Source organism: Engraulis encrasicolus, chromosome 21 (genome assembly GCF_034702125.1).
Source record: "Engraulis encrasicolus isolate BLACKSEA-1 chromosome 21, IST_EnEncr_1.0, whole genome shotgun sequence".
NCBI lineage: Eukaryota > Metazoa > Chordata > Actinopteri > Clupeiformes > Engraulidae > Engraulis > Engraulis encrasicolus.
In genome coordinates this window covers 12404292-12426120 of record NC_085877.1, presented here as the reverse complement: position 1 = coordinate 12426120, position 21829 = coordinate 12404292, and the positions used below count along the sequence as shown (strand labels likewise).

The 21829-nt window shown below is 44.5% G+C and overlaps 1 protein-coding gene across 1 annotated transcript in view; it reads right to left on the bottom strand.

Moving 5' to 3' along the window:
- The window catches only part of fancc (FA complementation group C), a 72656-nt gene extending 51864 nt beyond the window's left edge, over positions 1–20792 (bottom strand). The window contains exons 1-4 of the mRNA XM_063186208.1: positions 20670–20792; positions 15630–15816; positions 2983–3070; positions 1025–1119 (exon numbers count right to left, since the gene is read on the bottom strand). Coding sequence (XP_063042278.1) covers positions 1025–1119; positions 2983–3070; positions 15630–15806 — 360 coding nt within the window. The 5' untranslated portion in view covers positions 15807–15816; positions 20670–20792. The remainder of the gene's footprint in view (positions 1–1024; positions 1120–2982; positions 3071–15629; positions 15817–20669) is intronic.
- Positions 20793–21829: the final 1037 nt, after the last annotated feature.

Below are 21829 nucleotides of genomic sequence, written 5' to 3'. Positions count from 1 at the left end.
CTGCCATAAGTGCAACGTTCAGACAACAGCCCGCTGTACTAACAAACACCACACGACACCAAACCATCTGAAGTGTTTTCCACCCAGCACAGCAGCAGTGTCGATGAAGTGCTGTGTAGGCGCCCCATCTCTCTCTCTCTCTCTCTCTCTCTCTCTCTCTCTCTCTCTCTCTCTCTCTCTCTTTCTCTCTCTCTCTCTCTCTCTCTCTCTCTCTCTCTCTCTCTCTCTCTCTCTCTCTCTCTCTCTCTCTCTCTCCTGGTGAAGGCCACCCCACATCTCTTTCCATGACATTCAACAGCCTGGGTCCTGGAGTGTGTGTGTGTGTACGTGTGTGTTTGTGCGTACGTGTGTGTGTGTGTTTGTGCGTATGCGTATGTGTGTGTGTGTGTGAGTTTGTGTGTGTGTGTGTGTGTGTGTGTGTGTGTGTGTGTGTGTGTGTATGTACGTGTGTGTGTATGTGTGTGTGTATGTGTGTGTGTACGGGCACGCGTGTGCGTGTGTAAAGTGCACAGTGATGTGTGACAAAACATATGAAACATTGAACTGAATCGGATCCGATCGCTTCGTGGAGACATCTGAAGTATCATAAGTATCAAAAATTATAAAATAGTTGGCTTTGGAATTTGATGTTGAATCGCATCGTCCGATTTGAAGGCTCCAATTGACACCCCCACCAACCTCACCTTGCGTGGTTCACACCAGACCATATTATCACAAGTGAGAAGTGGTCTGGAGACTGCCTATTGAATTTCTGAGGTGTCGTTTCACGACTGCCAATGGCCGTTATGAATGTATCATTTGGTGTACTGTATACATAGCCACCCATAGCCAATTATGTATATATGTATTCAAACAAACTGCTAGCTTCCACTTGTCGAGTACTACGATTTATTATCTTTCCACCGCTCCCCGGTCTTGGATTGGCTCCCTACTTCAGGCTAGCACTTTGGGACGAGCATCCATGCTGTCTTTCCTATCGGTGCGCTTGTTTAAACAGCATGGGATTTCCCAGGCTAATCCTCACCCGTATCCAGTCGTTGGCTCTCCTCTCGAGGGCGCTCTGTGGTGCGGGGCTGAACAGACTCTTGAGGCACTGCACCAGGAGAGAGCTGCTGGCCTCTGCAGACACACAAACCAGGAAGAACAAGAAAATCAACACAATATAATAGAAAAGGTGAATAGAAAATGAAACATTTACACTGTTCACAAAAAGTTATCAATAATATAATATAATTTGGCCTTAAGGCTAAGTGTTGGGATGAACCTAATAATATAGCCTTGTAAAGAATCCTCATCCCCAACCTCCTCTTTAAAGACAGAGTCACGATAGTTGTTGCTTTACTTCTCACTTTCCACTCATTCACTTTCTCATATCTTTGAACTGAACGCCAAATATTCCTTATTGTGAAACTTGCACATCATCATCGTCACAATCTTTACAAAGTAGTGACAGCGGTATATCAACAGGGAAAAAGGCACTTACTTATGAATGTGCTATGCTGTCCACCATGGTCTGGTGTTTTGCGGGCAGCCGTGGCTTAATGGTTTAAGACGTGGTCATAAGATCAGAGGATTACAGGTTCGAATCCCACCCTTACCTCTCCCTATACCTCCATCAATAGCTTAAGTGCCATTGAGCAGGGCACCTAACACCCCACAGGGACTGTAACCAATACCCTGCAAAGTAACTGTAAGCCACTTTGGATAATAGCGTCACCTAAGTGTGATGTAATGTCAACTACTGTAAAGTAATGTAATGTGCAATAAGTTTTCAGGTGTGGACCATGTCTCTACTGTTATGAGACTATTCTACTTCCAACCTGAAGGGTGACTGAAGATGAAAAGTAGAAAGTGTTGCTGTAAAAAACAAATACTGACTAAAAAGCACGAACACATTTGAATAAATAAACAAAAACAATAAAGACCATGTTAAAGGTACACTGTGCAGGAAATGGTTAAAAAAGGTACTGCAACTATGCTGCTCATTGAAAGTGGGCTGCCTTGATCTTTACATGAACGTTTACTAAGTAATTAACAAATATTTTCTAGTCTGGTCCATGTACAGTCCTTTTTGCAGCTAAAAATGGCTATTTTTGGAAATTCAAAATGGCGGACCATGGAGAAGATCCCCCTTTTCATGTATGAAAAGTGCAATTTTTCCAGTCATAATGAATACTTAGAATTTGATGGTGGTGGTAAGTATTCATGAAAAAGGTAACATTAGTGAATGGGCAGCATGAATTCTGGAAATAAACAACTAAAAATCTCACACAGTGTCCCTTTAAGCAACTAAAACATTCATGATCCAATTCGGTGCTATTGAACAAAACGGAGTCCCGATTCCCAAGAAATATGTTGGCAGAAATCCCAGTAACCAACTTGCCCATATAATATAAATGATTGAACAGATGAGTTACTCGTACTGTGCTGTTTATTGAACAGGTGTGGGCAAATAAAAATATGCATATTTCAGAGGAAGGGAGTGAGGGAGGGGGGAAAGATGAAACGAGGGGCACAGCAAGAGGCATAAAATATGTATATTAAAGAGGGGGGGAAGAGAGGAAGAGAGAGGCACACAAAGAGCTGTAAAATAGGTGTATTTAGGAGGGGGGGGGAGATGGGGAGAAAGGAAGAGACGGGGAGAGAGGAAGAGAGGGGTTGCACAAAGAGGCAAACAATCAGTGGCTGCAGGCTCATCAGGCCTGTGACCAGACCTGCTCAGGGGCTTTTATAGGGGCCTAGCACCGTCTTAACAGCCCCAAAACATCCCATGCTTAACAGCAGCTGCCCCGGCAGCATCTAGTCCCTGCAGAAAAACCATTCATCCCATCTGGCAAATGGAGAACACACACACATGCACATGTCCATGCACATGTCCACACACACACGCGCGCGCAAACGAGCGCACATCCACACTAATGCACATGCACACATACACGCATGCATGCACACCTTTCAAACAGAGCCGTCGTAAAAACTCACCGTCTGCCGTAATACACGGGACATCGCAGAGGCGTCCCAGCAGCTGGCCGATGAAGGGATGGGCCTGTAGAGCATCAGCAGCCGACGCCTGCAACACACACACACATAAAAACAGAGACACACACATGCACGCACAGACACAGTCATGTGTGCACGCGTGTATACACACACACACAGACACAGATGCACACACAGACACAGATGTACACACAAACACACACACACACACGAAAACAGAGTCAGACAGACACACAAATGCATGCACAGACGCACACAGGCGTGCACACACACACAAGCGCATGCACACACAGGGACACATGGATATGTACACACACACACACACACGCAGAGAGACACATATGGAGCTGATGAGTGGCCGCCATGAGTGTCTCGATCACAAACAGCATGGCTGCATTACATGTCACTTCGCAGATGCCCTGATACAAAGTGCCTTACTGTGCTTTAGGGACACAGTGACAGACAAAGTCATATGAAAGGCTGCCCCAACTCTATACATAAACTGTAAGGATGTCCCAATTCTGAGCCCCCCTCTCCGGGACAACTGACCCCTTTGTCACCACCATTTGGCTTCTCCGGGGACAACGGGGACCGCTTTACCTTTCTCCTATACTTCTCCTATACCAGTTGGACCCATAAGCTGGACCCATAAGATTCAATGACGATTGCTAGCTTGTAACTAGAAGGGGCATCATCTGGCAAAGAGAAGAAATTATTTAACTGAAGGATATGAGTAAAATGAGCTTATTTCCAGAAATGGTATTGCTTTAAGTTTCAAATTTGCGCCAGGTTTCACCCAATCATTAACGTTTGGTTGTGATATTTACAGTAATCTGCTCATGAATTGTGAATTGACTGGAGCTTTACAGATGGCAAGGTCGGGCTAGAGTGAAGGTGCAAGAAAAACACATTTCTTCCATCTACTTAGACTTGTTGCTCTAGTTGACGAATCAACTTCCAAACCCTTCCAATCCCACAAGCAGTAGAACTCCTCAGCCATTAGGGGGTGTACACACTGGAGTCTGTTTACTGCCAACTTTGTCACGATTGAAACAATCAAGCGCAACATAAAACGCAATGCGATACCAATTGTGAAGAAACTGGCAGACGGTGTTTGACTTTTCTTCAGTCTGAAAGTGATCTTAAATGTGCCATTCCCAAATTAAGAACAGTTTTTTTCATCGTCTTGGTGTGAATGTGCCTGAGCCTGAGGATTCAACTTTGCATCAACTTCAGTAAGATATTATTTGATGGCCTACAGCAGACAAACACACACACAATGAGAGAAGTCATCCAAAGCAGGATTTGGTAAAAAAATGTCATCATATGCAACTTCAAGACACTGGGCATTAATTAAAAACGACAAGCCAAGCAATTGGACATTAGATCAAGCTAAATTTGCCTTTAAACTTTTTGCCTGTCATTAAACATTTTGGCTCTCGTTTTTGTGATTTCAATCACATCTTTATGCGGCGCAACTGAATTTAAACACATGTAGAACGAATCAACAAAACGTGATACTAATCAACTGACAAACAATATGAACGTTTGAATCTTTGCTCTGGGTCTCCATGTTCAAAACAGATGGCGAGTGGGTGGCACAGCAACGCAGAGAAGGGGGAAAAACACACACACACGCACGCACGCACGCACGCACGCACGCACGCACGCACGCACGCACGCACACACACACACACACACACAGGCATGCACACACACACACACACACACACACACACACACACACACACACACACAGATCCAGAACCTCAAACTCAGAGCTGCACTTATTTGCTTGCATGAAGCAAGACTACAATTTGAGGGCAAACACGGCTGGTTTGTAATTTATTTCTTCTTTCCCTCTTTTTCCTCCTCTTCTTCTCTTCTCTCTCTCCCTCCCTCCCTCTTGCTTTCTTTCCTTCCTTCCTTCTTCTGCCTGAGTTTGTGCTTGGACTGGTTTGACCTCTCCCGGGGCCCTAGAGAGGGTGGTGCCACCCACTGGTTATATGGTGGTGGCCTCCTGTTGGGTGCATTGTGTGATGGGGGTATGTGAGACTGTCAGGCAGGCTGGGCGAAAACGGGAAAAGAAAAAAAAAATCAGGTCAGGGCTCTTTCTCATTCACACTTGAGGTGGCTTAGAGAGAAGTAAAGAATGCCCACAAAATAGAGAGAGTTAATCAGAGAGGGAGGAGAGAGAAAGGGAGGGAGGGAGAGAGAGAGATGGAGAGAGAGAAATGGAGAGAGAGATTAAGTGCAAGAAAGAGAAACAGACCGAAACAAAGGAAGAAAGAGAGAGAACGATGAGCAAAAAGGGAGCGAGGCAGGAGAGGGGAAAGAGACATAGACAAACAGAGATGGAGAAAGCAAGCGAGCGAGCGAGTGTGTGTGTGTGTGTGTGTGTGTGTGTGTGTGTGTGTGTGTGTGTGTGTGTTGTGTGTGTTGTGTGTGTGTGTGTGTGTGTGTGTGTGTGTGTGTGTGTGTGTGAGAGAGAGAGAGAGAGAGAGAGAGAGAGAGAGAGAGAGTGAGTGCGAAAAGGGGAGCGAGCCCCATTCCGTGTGACAGGCTACGAATAAAGACCTTCTTTCAAGGTGAACGCTGTTGGTGGGAAGCCTGATGTTTTTCTCTCTCCTTTTTTCACTCACCCTCTCTCTCTCTCCCTCTCTCCTCTTTTTTTTCTTACACTGAAACCTTCAGAAAAAGCTCCCCTCCACCCAGCTCCAGCCCCAGCCCCAGTCGTCCCCCCCCAACTTCTGACTCGTCCAAAAATTCGCAACACTTGGGGCATGGATACATTAGGTTAGCGCTTGCCTGTCCCTGGGCAGCTATTAGCCCCAGTAACTCAACACTGTTGCCAATGTGTCCTGATTTTTCCACTGCACAGAACGGCTACTGTTAACCAGACGGCCCAGGCCAGGGACCCAGGCAGCCAGGCAGCCAAGCGGGGCCCTGCCTCGCAGCATTTCTATCCCTAGCCTAGGACATCCAGGCAGGGCTGCAGACTTTCAGCACTCAGTGTATCGTGTGCATGCATGTAAGGCACGCATATGCTAAAACAAGTCAGCTTTAAGATTTTGCCGGGCGCAGGATAGTCATCTGAAATGCCCACCCAATGCATGTAATGAGTGACCGATTCTGGGCCCCCTCTCTATGGGACTGGGACAACAGACCCCTTTGTCAACCCCGACAGCTTCCCTGTACTTACACACACGCTTTCAGAGTCTCTCAGACACGCAAGGGAACACACAAGACTTTCTCTCTCTCTCACACACACACACACACACACACACTCAGGAGTCTCTTTTTCACACACAAGGAGGCAATGCAGGCAATACACACGCAACTGCGTGTTCCCACAGCTGAAGTTCCAGGGGAGATGCGATTTCTTAAGAAAACCCCTGCGTGATTAGTGTTTTTGGAGAACCGAGGGGCCCAGGCACCACACTGCAAATCAACAGGGTGTGAACTGGATTGGCTAGAAGTCAGGAGAGGGAAAGAAAACCCAACATGGCCGCCATGAGGTTCAAATAAATAAGTACAGTAAGATGCCTTTGCTGTCAGAACTGTGTCTGTTTTATACCTCTCTGCCGATGCACAGCATTGGAAGAAGCCTGCAGAACACCTGGCTAGGACACAGGGCCGCTGACAGTCTTGGCCAGGCTGGACACAACGTCACCTGAAAGCCCCCCCCCCCCTCCCAAAAAAACACTCAATACATACGATGTAATGGGGACCTATTTCTGCCCCATCTCTGCTACTTCTGCCCTTTAATCATGGTGGATCTGACACTTTTGGTGCAACCGCTCAACAGTTTGCAACAGGAATTCACCTTTAACTGCTCCTCATCCTTCCCCCCCCCCCCCAATATGGAGACCCAATTTTGGGTCTCCTCTCTCTCTCGTCTCCCTTGACCCGGGACAACTGACTCCTTTGCCCCCCTCCACCCCCAATGGCTCCCCTGCATACAGTACTTCCAATACAATTTCACTGCTTAAGATGAGACAATCGAAATTCAGTGCTCCCCAAGCACACCACTGTAGCCTGGGAACTCCCATACTGCCTTTAGTTCTACACAATCGTTTCGATCTGAAAGACAGTATGGCGAGGATGACTCATAACGTCCAAGATCATGGTACCTGTGTCATAATGGCCAAGCATTCCGACCTTAACAGTTTCTCTGCCCAATCAGAGAGCAGGGCAGTGTGTCATAATAGCCAAGTATTCCGGCCCCATACGGAATTTACAATAGGTAACTCCCCAGACCTAATCTCACTTGTGATTAGGTCTGGTGTTAACCAGGCAAACACCACTGTACACTGGCCATGAAATCTACTGTGGTGAAGTCTTTTTCTCGCCAAAATGTGATGAGATATAAGCCTAGCCAGCATTTTATCAGCGTGAGAATTGCAGACGTTCAACCTTTTCGACTTCCAAGAACCAGAAAGTCAGACGGTGGTTTTCGCCTTGTTGTTTCAACGTGACCCAGCACATCTCAGGATGCCAAGCCACACTGCCGAGGTGTGCAAGCTCTCAAGAAGAACTTTTTTAAAAGGGGTACGCCGAGGTCCTTTTTTCCTCAACACATTGAAGCGATTCCGTTCACTCGCTCAGTCGCTTGCCTGCTTCGCTGGTGCTGGAGCGCTGTTTGGTTGTGGACGTGAATCTGGCCTGGGATTTGACCGTTTCCAATTACGCTTCCAGAGGCATGCCGTTTCTCTTGTTGAAACGAGCGCTTGCCTGTGCCTCGGTAGCCATCCCTTCCTTTCCTTCGCTGTGCGTGCCTGCTTCACTCTTTTCTCTGATCACCGCCGTGCGTGGCTCCTCGCTCTTTTGGAGAACAGCTACAGCAAGCAGGCAAATTGCTATTCTGTGCAGGACGGTGTATCTACTGTATAGTGAGGAAGGATCACTCACTGAAGGAGCTCCAGAAATGCACTTCACTTGCAACTTGTGCGGTCCCTGCATTAACTATTGTATTGTAATGAATGAGTTCTTCAGATTCAGAGACAAGGTCAACAGACCTACACCACATGCAGAACTTCCAAAAAGGCAAAGAAGTTTCTGAAGGACCATCCAAAATATCGGCATGCAACTAAACACAACACATGCACGGGGGTAGCCATGGCCTACCGGTTACAGAGATGGAGTTTAGATCAAAGGGTGGTGGGTTCGAATACCAACTTCCCTTCCGGCTGAGGTACAAGACATCTAACCCCACACTGCTCTAGGGACTGTAACCAACACCCTGTAAATAACTGTAAGTTGCTTTGGATAAAAGTGTCAGCTAAGTGTAAACTAATGCAATATACAGCAAGGCATGTGTATATAACACAGTGTATGGTACAGTACATGCCTTGCAGTATGGCCAGGGAGGTTATATTATTACACTGTTCCAACTACTGAACTTTAAAAAAACAAACGAGGGTAGGTCACAGCAGTGTCTAATCTAATATACACACTCTAATATCAAATAATGCATCAACTCAGAGCAGATGTCTGCTTATTCAGCCAACATACAGAGCAAGGAAAAGATTTCCATGAAATGAAACTCTATATTGTGCTGAGTTATTGGTTATCAGCGAGAAGAATTGGCATGCTAGAGAGTGGACATGGTCATTTGTAGAATGAAGAAAAAGAAAGAGGGCAAGAGAAAAAAGAAGAGGTAGACAGAAAGAAAGAAAGAAAGAAAGAAAGAAAGAAAGAAAGAAAGAAAGAAAGAAAGAAAGAAAGAAAGAAAGAAAGAAAGAAAGAAAGAAAGAAAGAAAGAAAGAAAGAAAGGAATAAACAAACAGAAAGAAATGGAGAGAGAGAGAGAGAGAGGTAAAGGGAGAGAGGAAGACGGAGATTCAAAGCAATGAGGCCATAGTCAATATTGACGTAATGGTTGCTACGTGAACAGACAAACGTTGTAGATAAAGCCTACAGGCGGCTTGCGATTGCAAAGTGTGATTCTGCAAAACATGCAGGCAGGTACAGGGATAGATTCAGGACACACACGCACGGATGGACGGACACGCGCATGCACGCACACACACACACAAACAGAAAGAGAGAGAGAAAGAGAGACACACACACACGCACGCACACACACACACACACACACACACTCACGCACAGAAAGAGAGAGAGAAAGAGAGACACGCACGCACGCACGCACGCACGCACGCACGCACGCACGCACGCACGCACGCACGCACGCACGCACGCACGCACGCACGCACGCACGCACGCACGCACGCACACACACACACACACACACACACACACACACACACACACACACACACACACACACACACACACGCACACATAGGCCCACAGAGTGAAAGAGAGAACACCGCCTGAAGGCTACAAGTCAAGAGCACACAGTCAGTCAGGAGGGGTGGGCAACAGCTCTTACTGTGACGGGGGAAATTTTACTCTCGACTGTGTCAATCAAAAGACACAGCGCTCGGCTTCCAAGTCTGGCAATTCAAATATAATTGACAGCAATTCGGCTATAGGTACAACTGTACTATAATCAACTCCTAAAAGCCTTTGAAAAAAGTGGGGGTGAGATGAGAGGAAGAGAAACAGATGGTTGCGAACGTTCAGGCAGACATTTACAAGAAGCGCAAGGATTTACGTCCAGATGTAAAAATCCTCTCTCATTAGCCCGCCGTGCGCATAAACGCTCTATGACACAACAACTGCCAGTCTAAGTGCCCCATTGCATCTTGCGTGCTAAAAAGCGGCAACCAAATGGAAACGATTGGGGTGGCGGAATGAGAGAGAGAGAGAGAGAGAGAGAGAGAGAGAGAGAGAGAGAGAGAGAGAGAGAGAGAGAGAGAGAGAGAGGAGACGAAAAAGGCCACCCTTACAGGGGACAACATAATAAGGAGCTGAAAGGATGGATAGAAAACATGGATGAGGTTCAAGACAACAACAAGGCCGTGATGGAGGAGGAGATGAGGGATGTAAACAGCTGTGGCGAGGACAGACACGAGCGTGAGATGACACGGAGTGGTAGAAATAATCACGCACAGGCAGGGCTATACACATGCTAAACTTTTTCCATCACTAGCCAAATTTGTCTAGTAGATGTTAGTCTTACTATCCACTCATCCACTCACTACCAGTCAAAGTGGCTAGTAAGGTTTTTTTTTCTACCAGCCAAACTGAATTTTCCTCAGCATTTGGCCGGTTGGTGGGTGTTTATTTTGAGCCCTCGCACAGGAAGTAAAGGAGTAAGAAGAGGAGGAAGAGGAAGAGAAAAGAGTTGACAGGAGTTGAGGAAGAATGGAGGAATGACATGGAATGTTGAATGTGCACGCATACAGGTTACTTTTATGATGAGTTCTAGAAAAGCACTTGGTGAGTGAACATGCTTTCCCAAAAGTACTAAGACAATCCCACATGAAGAAGAGCAAACCGAGGAAGAGTGAGGGGAATGACAAATGAGCATCCATGCAGCACTTTAAGTCATGAGTTTAAGTTATGAGGTTTAACTTATCAGTTCTTGAAGACCAGCAAAGCGCTTGGTGAGTGAACATGCTTTCCCATAAGCACTAATGTCAAGACCTCAAGAAGAAAACTATGACAATCACATGGAAAATGACATCACAGGCTTTCAAATGTATTAAATCATCACCATGACCATGTACAGTTTTTTTGTACAGCAAATAAATTGTATACATGAATTGACTCTAAATTATGAGTTGCTCAAGTGGTGTAGTGAAGATTCTGTGTACAGTATGTGTTGTGCAAATGTGCTACGCATGAATCTACACTAAAATATGAGCTTCTAATGAACTGCATCACGTTTTAAGAATTCTAAAACAAAAGATGCAAAGATGAACCCAGTCCTAAACATTCCCCAAGAAATTGCAAAATGGCCCTGAAGAAGCCTTGATGAAAATGTGGCTTATTTATGAATAATTTAAGCATTTTTATTCTCTCCTCTGTCCTGAAAATTGTTCAAAGCATCAAGACATCAAGGAATATTCCATTTTGCCTTATTGCTTCGAGAAAGAAAGATGATGAGATAATAAATCAAGTACAAAGAAGCGGAAAAACAAGTATGGAACAAAGGATGAATAAATGAAGAAATGTGATGCATCCATCCAGGGCCACAAGTGTACCAGTGAAGCGTACGAAAGAGTACGAAGACGAAGAGAAGAGGAGGCGTCTGGTCAAGGGGTGGCCAACAGATGGGAAGAGATGAGAGGAAACACTGCCAAACACAGAGGCTCCATACACACAAAAGAACACAGATTGTCAGATGAGATGAATGTCTCTCCGGTCACAAACCTGCGACTTGACAGTGTCTGCGTGTGTGTGTGGTCCATGCAAAAGGACAAGTGTCCTACAAATGGACTTACACTACACTAACAGTAGTCGTGTGATCACAGATTTACTGCCCTTGAGTGTCCACAACTAACAGCATGTCCATATCTATACAACTATGTAAAATCTTCACATCGCCGCCAGACACTAAAAGTGATGAAGACATTCTGGACCAAAAAAAGCCTTGCAGACATATCATTCCATGTCCTTCAGAGAAGCAAAAAGTCCAGTTGAGATGGAGTCGCTGCTCGGAGAGGGTAACGAATGTCCAATCTCAAAGCCAAGGTCATGACCTTTGCATTGTCGCCGACTCTATGAGGTCATACGATTGTTAATGTGTCATGACGACCGCTGAGGGCTCAGTTATGGGAAATCAAATTTTGTTTAGAAACAGATTACTCAACGTGTTTTCCCTGCTCAACTAAATGTTTCGGACCACCCACAGGACACAGTGTTTTCCTTTGATTTATCAAAGCATAGCGTTTGTTTGTGCATAAAACATTACTCAACGCTAAAACGAGCACAAATAAAGATTAATACATTTACAACGAAAAACATCTTTTTAAAACAAGCCAGCGGTTTGTGTGGCCTCGCGCTCGCGGACGCAAAAAGCTGTTCCTGTTGGTATGGGTGCTGTGTAATTCTTTCAAAGCAGTCGTGTGGTAAATTCTTCCATGCCTCTCGCAGGATGTGCCATAACCAATGCTCCCTCCCTCCTCTCCATCCCTTCTTCTCTCCCTCTTTCCTTTCCTCCCTCCCTCCCGCTCTGTTTTCTGTTCCTTTCCCCGTCCAAGCGATCCCACACAGCTTCAATTATACTGAGGTCAGAGCTCTAAGGTAGCCTAGTCTAATACTGCGACTGCCCCGTCGGAGGTCTTCTGCTCCCAGTGAGTTATGAATTTATGGATGTATTTGCACACAGTTTTGGCAGTGCTTCGCCGGCTTGCCATTGCTGCCAATGGGTTTTTCAAAACGTATAACCCCAATCTATGCATCTCGTATATTACATATTGCACAAGTGTGCTACATTGGCCACTGTGGGGGGCTATGACGAGAAGCACCATTCTCCAAATGAAACAGAGGAGACACATCATCACCACAGATCATCTCGGCTAACTCCTGCAAAAATCTGACAAGAAACGTAGTCATTTGGAAACTAAGAAATTCTTGCGCCCCTTTCATGTGGTAACTGTGTCTACAAAGCATCCAAGCAGCCTAACTGCTTAACCACCTAAGTATCTGGGGCACAGTAAAACATGTGCACTATAGCAGCTAGGTATTAAACATCATGACCTGTTCAAGATGTAGACCTCACTAGTTTTGGTCGCATCATGGGTTGTTATTCTCTTCTCAGCTGGAAACGTAACCACACATGCTTGCCCTCTGCTTTTCTTCCCTGTCATCGTGCCTCTTGTCTTCTGGGACCTCTGACTCTCTGTTGATGTGATGACACCCCTTCGGTACGTAGTTTCAGTGAAGTGCGGTGGGGACACTTTCTGAGCTTGGTTTAATGTGCGCTTTGGACGAACTGTGGCAGGATGATGATCTCTCAGGCTGTTGATGCTCGGATGTCAACACACGAAAGCCCTTTGAAATCTTCACCTCTTCTTTTTCCTCGGGTGATAATGCATCTCTCTTTCCCTCTCTCTCTCTCCCTCTCTCTCATTGCCCCCCTCCATGAGCACACAATTGTGTGCACTTCTTATTCTAATTTTCCATTCAAATCACATATAGAAAAAGATGTTTATCCTTCCCTACCAGCAAATGAAAAACCAATGCAAAGTACCAAAACAACAAAAGAAAATTGTTGTCTTGGGAACGAATCTTGATCAGAAGAGGGAAAATAGTTTGAACAGTTGGAGGACCACCTACTTTAGTTTTTAGCGCTTGTACATTACATAAAAAAAGCTTTTATCCAAAGCATCTGACGAAATATTTAGGAGCAGGGTATTGATTACAGTCCCTGGAGCAATGTGGGATTGCATGCCTTTCTCAAGGGCCAAAAGGGCAGTCATGGATGACGACGGTGTAGGGGACCACCCACAGCCCTCCGACTGGTACAGGATTCAAACCTCCAACGTTCCGATTCCAAGATCAACTCCCCACTAACCCTCAGGCCACAGTTGCCCTTCCCTATATTAAGGGTTCTTCACTTATAAATACATCAGTAGCTCCTCAAACCTTGCAGAGTCATGGATGACTGTTAAAGCTAAATGTGGAAAATCCAGGCAATAAACTAAAAGAATGGTTATTTTTCATCATTCATAACATTTCTGATCATTACCAACTAGAAGCTTACTAAGGTAAAAGTTGCCGTTATATCACTTTTCTTGGAATAATATTATTATGATATAACTCAGACTGGGTTGCCATGAGCAACAGCTAGTAAGGGTGTGTTTGTGCAGTGCGCCACAACAATTCCAAGTACATGGCATCCATCTCCATTTTATTTTCATGTTAGGTACCGTTACTTTTTATACCATTATTTTCTCACATACCGAATTAGGGTCTGAAAATACAGGTTTGAATTTCTGGGGTGATGCCATGGGTGTTTCTATGTTGTGAATCACTCTAATGTTGGGAACTTCTTTGGAAGTCCACTATGGGAAAGGCCAACAACCAATAAGAGTCTCTTGAAGAGACTGAGAACTCCTTGAGGGCACTTACAGCTGTGGATGTACTTGCTCTCTTCCATCTTGCGCAGTGAGTGTGATCCGATCGATGTATGCATGTCCCTTTCTCTCACTGCCCTCCATGAGCACACAATTGTGTGCGCACTTCTTATTCTAATTTTCCATTCAAGTCACATATAGAAAGATGTTTATCCTTCCTTACCAGCAAATGAAAAACCAATGCAAAGTACCAAAACAACAAAAGAAAATTGTTATCTTGGGAACAAATCTTGATCAGAAGAGGGAAATAGTTTGAACATATGTATGTCCTGCACATGATGAATGAAAATAAAAGAGAGTTCCAAAAAAACGTACATGGCACTGCAGTTATTATTATGAGATGTGTCCTCCCCTATAAAATGTGTCCACCTTAAAACGTCCTCCTCATCATATTACAGTTAGCGCTTAGTGTGTAGCTCACAACCTTTGGGACATTTAGACACTACAATTAGTAGGAATAATTTATGTGCAAAGTCCTTTTTGGCAACAACAAGTTTTGTATTTTTGGCACTTGTAAAGTAACCAAGCTACGTATTGCATTTCACATTTTTGTACACACACACTGCAGCTATTTCACAGACTGAAAAAAAGTTATGGCAGTACCAATGGGTAAACACCTTAAGACAGTTTTAAAGGGTATCATTCTTATTTATTCATTCATAACTTCACACTCACCTTCGCTCCTCCACAGACATAAATGTCAGATGGATTTATAAGATGATGCTGGTCTACCAAAATGCAAATGATATTCAAATATTTGGCACTCAGACACTTAAGCATGGAGCCTTCAGTAACATGAAACACTATATTTAAATTTCAAACAGCTAAACTTGCTATTGTGCCAATTCGCCTGCTTGTAGGAAAACTTGAGAGATGCTTCACATTGATTCATTGTCAAAATTATTACGCTTGTGTCTCTTTGCAGTACAAGTACTATGCCTTATTTAGATAGATTTTCTTTGCACTACAGAAGAGTAACTGTGTAATGTTAGCTTTTGCCATAACCACAAATTCATTATGTCAAGTCTTTACTCTGAGTCTGCATACGTACAGTATGTATTGTATACATACATGAGCGTACCACCGACTGCAGTGCTCCCAGCTAGCAGCAGTGCTCTGTCTATTAGACTTAATTAGTCTCTTAAGTACTGTCATGATTTGCTTCATGTGACTGAAGCCATGTCCACACTGAGCCGGGTTAATATAAAGATGCGTATCCATAGTTAAAACAGTCTACGTGCATGTTTTTATGTCTGTATATCGATTTCAGAATGTTCTGCTATTAGCGCAGCCAACGTGCTCTCCACTTCAGCAGTCGTTTTTCAAAAAACATAATTTTTGGTGCTTGAGCGTATTAATGTGTATGCACGACATATTAACGTATTGAACGTATTAATGTGTATGGATTACCAGATTAATTATGTGCGTTTTCAAATATATCCGTATGTATTGGACCTGTTTTCCTTTCCACCAAAGAGGAGCTCTTTTAATTGTGCAATGATCACTAATGAAGAGCTCTCCACCTATATAGTATGAAAAGGAGTGTACCACCAACTGCAATTTCAGTGACTTTAAGTTATTCGGAGGTTGTATGTGATTGTGCGCGCGCGTGTGTGTGTTTGCTTGCATGCGTACCGCCAGCTCCAGCGCTCCCAGCACTTGCTGCAGGAAGACCCTGAGCTTGTCCAGGTGTCTGCAGGCGTCCAGCTGGGCCGAGGGTGCGGTGGCCTCCGTCCACTCACGGGCCTTGCCCATCCAGAACTGGACCAGGGGCTTGGGGAACACCACCTCCATCTCCTCACATGAGGCCATGCCACTTCACCTAGAACACAGCAAAGGGATTAGGGAGACAACAAGGGAAGATCATTTACATACAGGAACAGAGACCAACAGTGACGGGTAAACTGGATTCAGAATTCTACAGTCCAGTGCCACATATTCCAAAAGACCCGGTTGGCCTTTGGACCAGAGAGAGTGCAAGTACTGTACATGAGAAGGGTCACTCCCATAGCCTCCTATTGTACCATCAAAAATCCACCTAGATGGCGACCTCGGGCAACCTGAATGTCAATAGGGCTAAATGCTAAAATAAGTTACTTTTCACTCCAATTTCCAGTCAGGAGGAGGATGGGGGAGATAAATAGAGGAGTTATTTTTAGGGCTGGGACTCGATTAAAAATTTCTATTGAATTAATCTTTAGGCTTTGGAATTAATTAATCGAATTAATCGCATTTAAATATCTGACTTGAGAACAGTGAAAATATTTTTTTTTCACATGGATTTTGAATAATTACAATAAATAAGATTCATCTAAAATATTATTCATTTTTAAAAGAAGAGAGAACTCTTCTCAATTTCAGAAGGCTGTTCACCACCAGGCATAATACTGCCCTCCACTAATCCAGAACTATGTAGCTACATTATACTGCGATTAATTTTTTTAATCACGTTAATTAATTAATCGAATCACGTGATTAATGAATCGAAATTAACTAGTTAATGTCCCAGTCCCAGTTATTATTATTAGGAGTTCAACTAGGCAGTATTAGGAGTTAGGGCAGTCATGGGTAAGCGGTTAGGGCGTCAGACTCGTAGCCCAAAGGTTGCCGGTTCAACTCCCGACCCGCCAGGTTGGTGGGGGGACTGATCAACCAGTAATCTCCTCCATGTCTGAGGTACCCTGAGCATGGTACCGTCACACCGTATTGCTCCCTAGGGTGCCATTGAGGGCTGCCCCCTTGCACGGGTGAGGCATAAATGCAATTTTGCAGTGTGCAGTGTTTACTTGTGTGCTGTGGAGTGCTGTGTCGCAATGACAATGGGAGTTGAGTTTCCCAATGGGCTTTCACCTTCACATTATCGGCAGAAGATTTCAACCTGTACTGGCTAGCATTAGGCTAATGTACAGTATATGGATTTGGCCTCATAAATACAGCTTGCTGACTCCGTATAATCTAGAGGTGCAAAAAATCTAATTATGGCTCAGGTGAGTTTTTTTATGACTAGTTTTGAAAGTAATATCAATATTTGTTTTTATATGTTTATTCAACAGGGGCAATGCAGAACACATTATTACAAACAAGACAAGGCAAGGCCATGATGTGAAGGCTTGTAGATGTGAGAACATAATATTACACAACATTTTGAGGCAAAGAATTATACAACAAAAAATACTGTAAGCAGTTCCAGTGCCATTCATTTTTCACTTGCCCATGATCGCTAACTAGCTGCTGTACTACAACCCATGGACAACTTCAGTCGCTGACCCTTGTCACAGGTTACAGAGGCTGCGTTCCAATATGCGACCTCGCATCCTCCACTTGTGCTTGTGGCCTCGTACCAGGAAGTAATACGCCGTGATGACATCACTGACAACAGCGTTGTATTTCAATATCTCGCAAAAGCTCAATTGTCAAGTCATTTTCTCATTTGCAAACTGGATGGTGAATGAAGAATAGTCCCCCAAAAATTGTTTTGGCTAGGCTGACAACCGGGAAACTTAATAGTTTTCTCCACGGAGGCGGGGCATCAACAAAACATGAGGCCACAAGTGGAGGAAGCAAAGTTGCATATTGGAATGCAACCAGATTCTCTGCTTGTCCAAGCATGTGGCACTGGATTCTGTCTTCTGAACCCAAGTTGTCCATCACTGGATATCAATAATTTAAAGGCTACTGTACTATACAGACTAGCGCTTCCATTATATGTTCACAATCTGTTCCCATCTTGTATAAATTGTCAAGACCATGCAGCGTTCTCCTACACTGTTTCCCATGGAGGCCCCTTTATTGTTGCGAGCAGCGACTTAAAAAACAACAACGGATATTGATGTAAAAAGGAAAGAATGCTTGCCTGCAATGGCGTCATAAGTCATCTCATGGCGAAGAGAGAGAGAGAGAGAATGAGAGAGAGAGAGAGAGAGAAAGAGAGAGAGACCATCTACTGACAAACTCAGAACAGCTACAGGGAGGGAGGCCATGCATGGTGAAGAGAGAACCCCCACAGCAGAACACCTCCAAAAAACATCCTCCAACACCCCCCCCCCACCCCCCCCCAAAAAAAAAACGTCTGTGAACTGTGAACTGTGCGAAGCCTCCATAGTGACAGGGGCCATAATCAAAGAAATTGCTCTTGGCCCCGAGTAGGGGCCCTCTAAATTTGTCATCGCCCCCACGTTTTTTATTAGAGAGGCTATAAAACAGAAGCGGGTCATTTATGTACGTGTGTGTGTGTGTGTGTGTGTGTGTGTGTGTGTGTGTGTGTGTGTGTGTGCAGCAGCAAACATGGGCAAAAAAAACCCACTCAACGCACGGCTCAAAAAATGTTGCCAGCACAGACTGAGAGAGTGCGAACGGAGCGGAGCGGACCAGACCTCACACTGAACTGCTGGCAACCTTGGGTGACGTACAGGCCCCAAGTATTCCTGACCATTTAACAGCCCCGGCGAGGAAGATGATGATGGCACCGAACAACAAAACTACTCCCAACCACCAACACCATCAACACCATGGCCAATCGCACGCACGCAGACACGCACACACACACAAAACTCCTTCACCGACACTACACTGTGTTCCCCCACACATAAGGTAATAGAGAACGGAGGAGGCGGTGATGGTGGATGTTGATGATATAGTGGTAGGAGTTGTCCTACCGGGAAGCAAAAGCGGTTTGCATCAACACCTGGGCCAATTCTAAACACACAACACTTACTAATCCCTTCACCATCACATACAGTATTTTCCCACCACACGTGTTCAATCAGGGGAGGTAATGAGGTTGAGGTAGTGACAGTGATGGGAGGTGGTGACGATGATGCACGGCGGGGCGCTAGGTGGTAATGTTGGTACTGGAGGCACTGCAGGAGTTGTCCTACCGGGAAGCAAAAAACTTGCTTTCACCATCATCACCATGACCAATCCCCCACATCCACCCCCACCCCCAATGTGTTCTCTTTGGAGGAAATGGGGATCAGGTAGTGGCAGTGATGGGAAGTGGGTGTTGGATTGTAGTGGATGGTTTTCTTTCCATCTTCGCCATCCTAATGACTGACAGTCAGTTGTGTGGGGCACCGCGGAGCCCAGCTGGGCACAGACGTGGGGAGGAGGCGATGGAGAGGAAGGAGGTGTTCAGGAGTGGGAGTCTCGAGTCGAGGAGGAGGGCTCCTAATTGTTCCTCTGCCTCCTTAATGACATGTCTGTGAGCAACACAACAGGCCTGTGTTTTTATAAGCCCCTCGTAAGGCACCAGCCTGGGTTGTTTAATGTCTTGCCATGTCCCCCTACTGCACAGAAACACAGCGGCGCTGTGGGTCATGCAGTGCGGAGTAAAAAAAAAACTATAATTACCTTTAAGCCTGTCTGTCTCTCTTTATTTATCTTTAACCTGGGCTAAATTGCTAACAAATGCTCATTATTAGCCGTTGAAATAAAAGGTGGGCACTGGGTGAAGGTTGCTAGCATCACATACTACATAAAGCTCTCTTGTCACACTTGAGTGGGTGCTTCAAGGTCCAAATATGTTACAAGTAAATAATAATTATGTTTCATTGGTGACATGGCAACCGTCTTTGGTTTAGTACATCAGTGTTGTCCATCACAACATTGAAATCTCGTGAGGACTACTGGGACTGCTATTTGGAGTCGTGAATGTGATCATTCATTACACATGGTTGCAAGTAAGGCTGTCACAGAGGCTGGATCAAGCACAAAGCGATGATGGTGGTATGACCATGAAAAAGCAATGCAAATTCCATAAAACTCATAAGGGTAAATATTTTATACACAACTGGTCTGTTAACAAGTACATGACGTTTTAATGACTAAATAATATACATCTAATAATTGTCTAATTATCAAATTTGATGTTATATTTAAAAATATAAGGCAAATGCAAGTCATAACCACAACGTGCCAGGTCGCACCATAGGACATGCAAACAACTTAAATAAATATAACATGTAGAGAAAAGCATTAATTGAATTTTCATTAATGATTGAGACTTTTATCATACAAATTATGTCAAAGTGATGACTGGCTACCACCCTAGCACATTCTTTTTTTGTTTCTCCCCACACATCACAAGAATTTAATAATGCAATAAAACTTCAAAGATGTCATGACTGAGAGTTTAAACGACATATTTCATCAATTGAGTCATTACTGTATTACAGACCACATGTATCGCCAGCAGGTGTCGACATTGAAAATTGGGACGGTGAACTTATTGCCTTAGTTGGGCTGTGGCAGGCTGAACGCAAGAGGCAGAGTAGGTCACTACACCTACACAACACACAACTCAAAACAGTTCCAACCGACGTAGTAACTAACTATTGGTCAAACAAATCAAGACAACAACGTAAATGGTAACCAATTCGTTTATTTCGCTAAAGCAGACAGTTTCACACTATTGAACACTATCAAGCTTTCAGCGCTTAGCACATGTAGCTGTTCAGTCAGCTAACAAGTTCTTCGCACTGACTTTCACCGGGCAACTTTAGCACTGGGCTAAGTTTGGGCTAAGTTAGCTTGCAAGCTACATGTGATTTCAAAGTTTTCTTCACCCCCCAAAACTACACCGCTGCTGAAACGTTCTGCATTCATTTATAACCTCTTGAAAAAAACAACTTGCATGCCGTCTTGTGCTTTGGTGTGTGGCCATGATGAAACACTAACCTGCGGTATGGGCGAGATCAACAGTGAAGTGAAATTTCCCTCCACCACACAGGGACCGGATGTTGTTTTATTCTCGCCTCTCCTCTGTTGGTTGTGATGAGGTGGGAGGAGTGAAGCGTGGCGGCGTGCCTCTCCTCTGCCTCTCCGTGGTGCTTCCATTACCCAACTGAGCCAAATTGGGGGGAGAAAAAAAAGAGCAAAACTAAATAAGTTATATAAGTTTCAAATCTCTCTCTCTCTCTCTCTCTCTCTCTCTCTCTCTCTCTCTCTCTCTCTCAAACGCGCGCGCTCTCATAGAGGCTTTATAACACAAAATAGGTTAGGCTACAGGAGAGCAGGCCTATTAGGCTAGTAGGCGTAGGCCTACTATCAGACATCATTGCTACATTTTGACATTTTTACTAGAGATGTCCGATATTGGCTTTTTTGCCGATATCCGATATGCCGATATTGTCCAACTCTCAATTTTCGATTCCGATATCGTCCGATACCGATGTCGATATATGTGGGTTATTTTTCCTCATAACAAATTTTAGGTAACATTACAAATCTGCTGTTGTGGAACAAAATATGCTTAATTTTATTGTAATGCCCCACTAGATGCATTCTCGAATGCAACACAGCTTTCCAAATATTAACATTGTCTTTGCAAAATAGAAAGATAATTAAGGAGAAAAGTGTACAGTCATTCAAGCATTATTATATCGGTTTTGATAGGTCAAAAATCCGATACCGATATTGACCGATATTACATTTTATGCTATTATCGGGCCGATAATATCTGTGGGCCGATATTATCGGACATCTCTAATTTTTACATGTGACATTAACAACTAGGGTCCTCTCATTTTGGTCAATGGGATGCAATGAAAAAGACGGTTTGCAGAGATAATGTGAAGTTGCGTAGGCCTACACTCCCTAGTAGGCTAGGCCAGGGGTTCCCGAACTTTACCATGACCAGGCCCCCCAGATACCTGTAGATTCCTGTAAGGTGCAGTAGCCTAGGCCTGGTAGGAAGAATCTCAAAGGTAGCAAGATCTGACAGAACACTCCCCAATTACCTGGGCCGTGACACACTGGGGTTCTTTTTGCGCAAACTGTTTCACAACTCAAAGTAGATGCATTCCTAAACCCATACAAATACTACAGAAAGCATAATA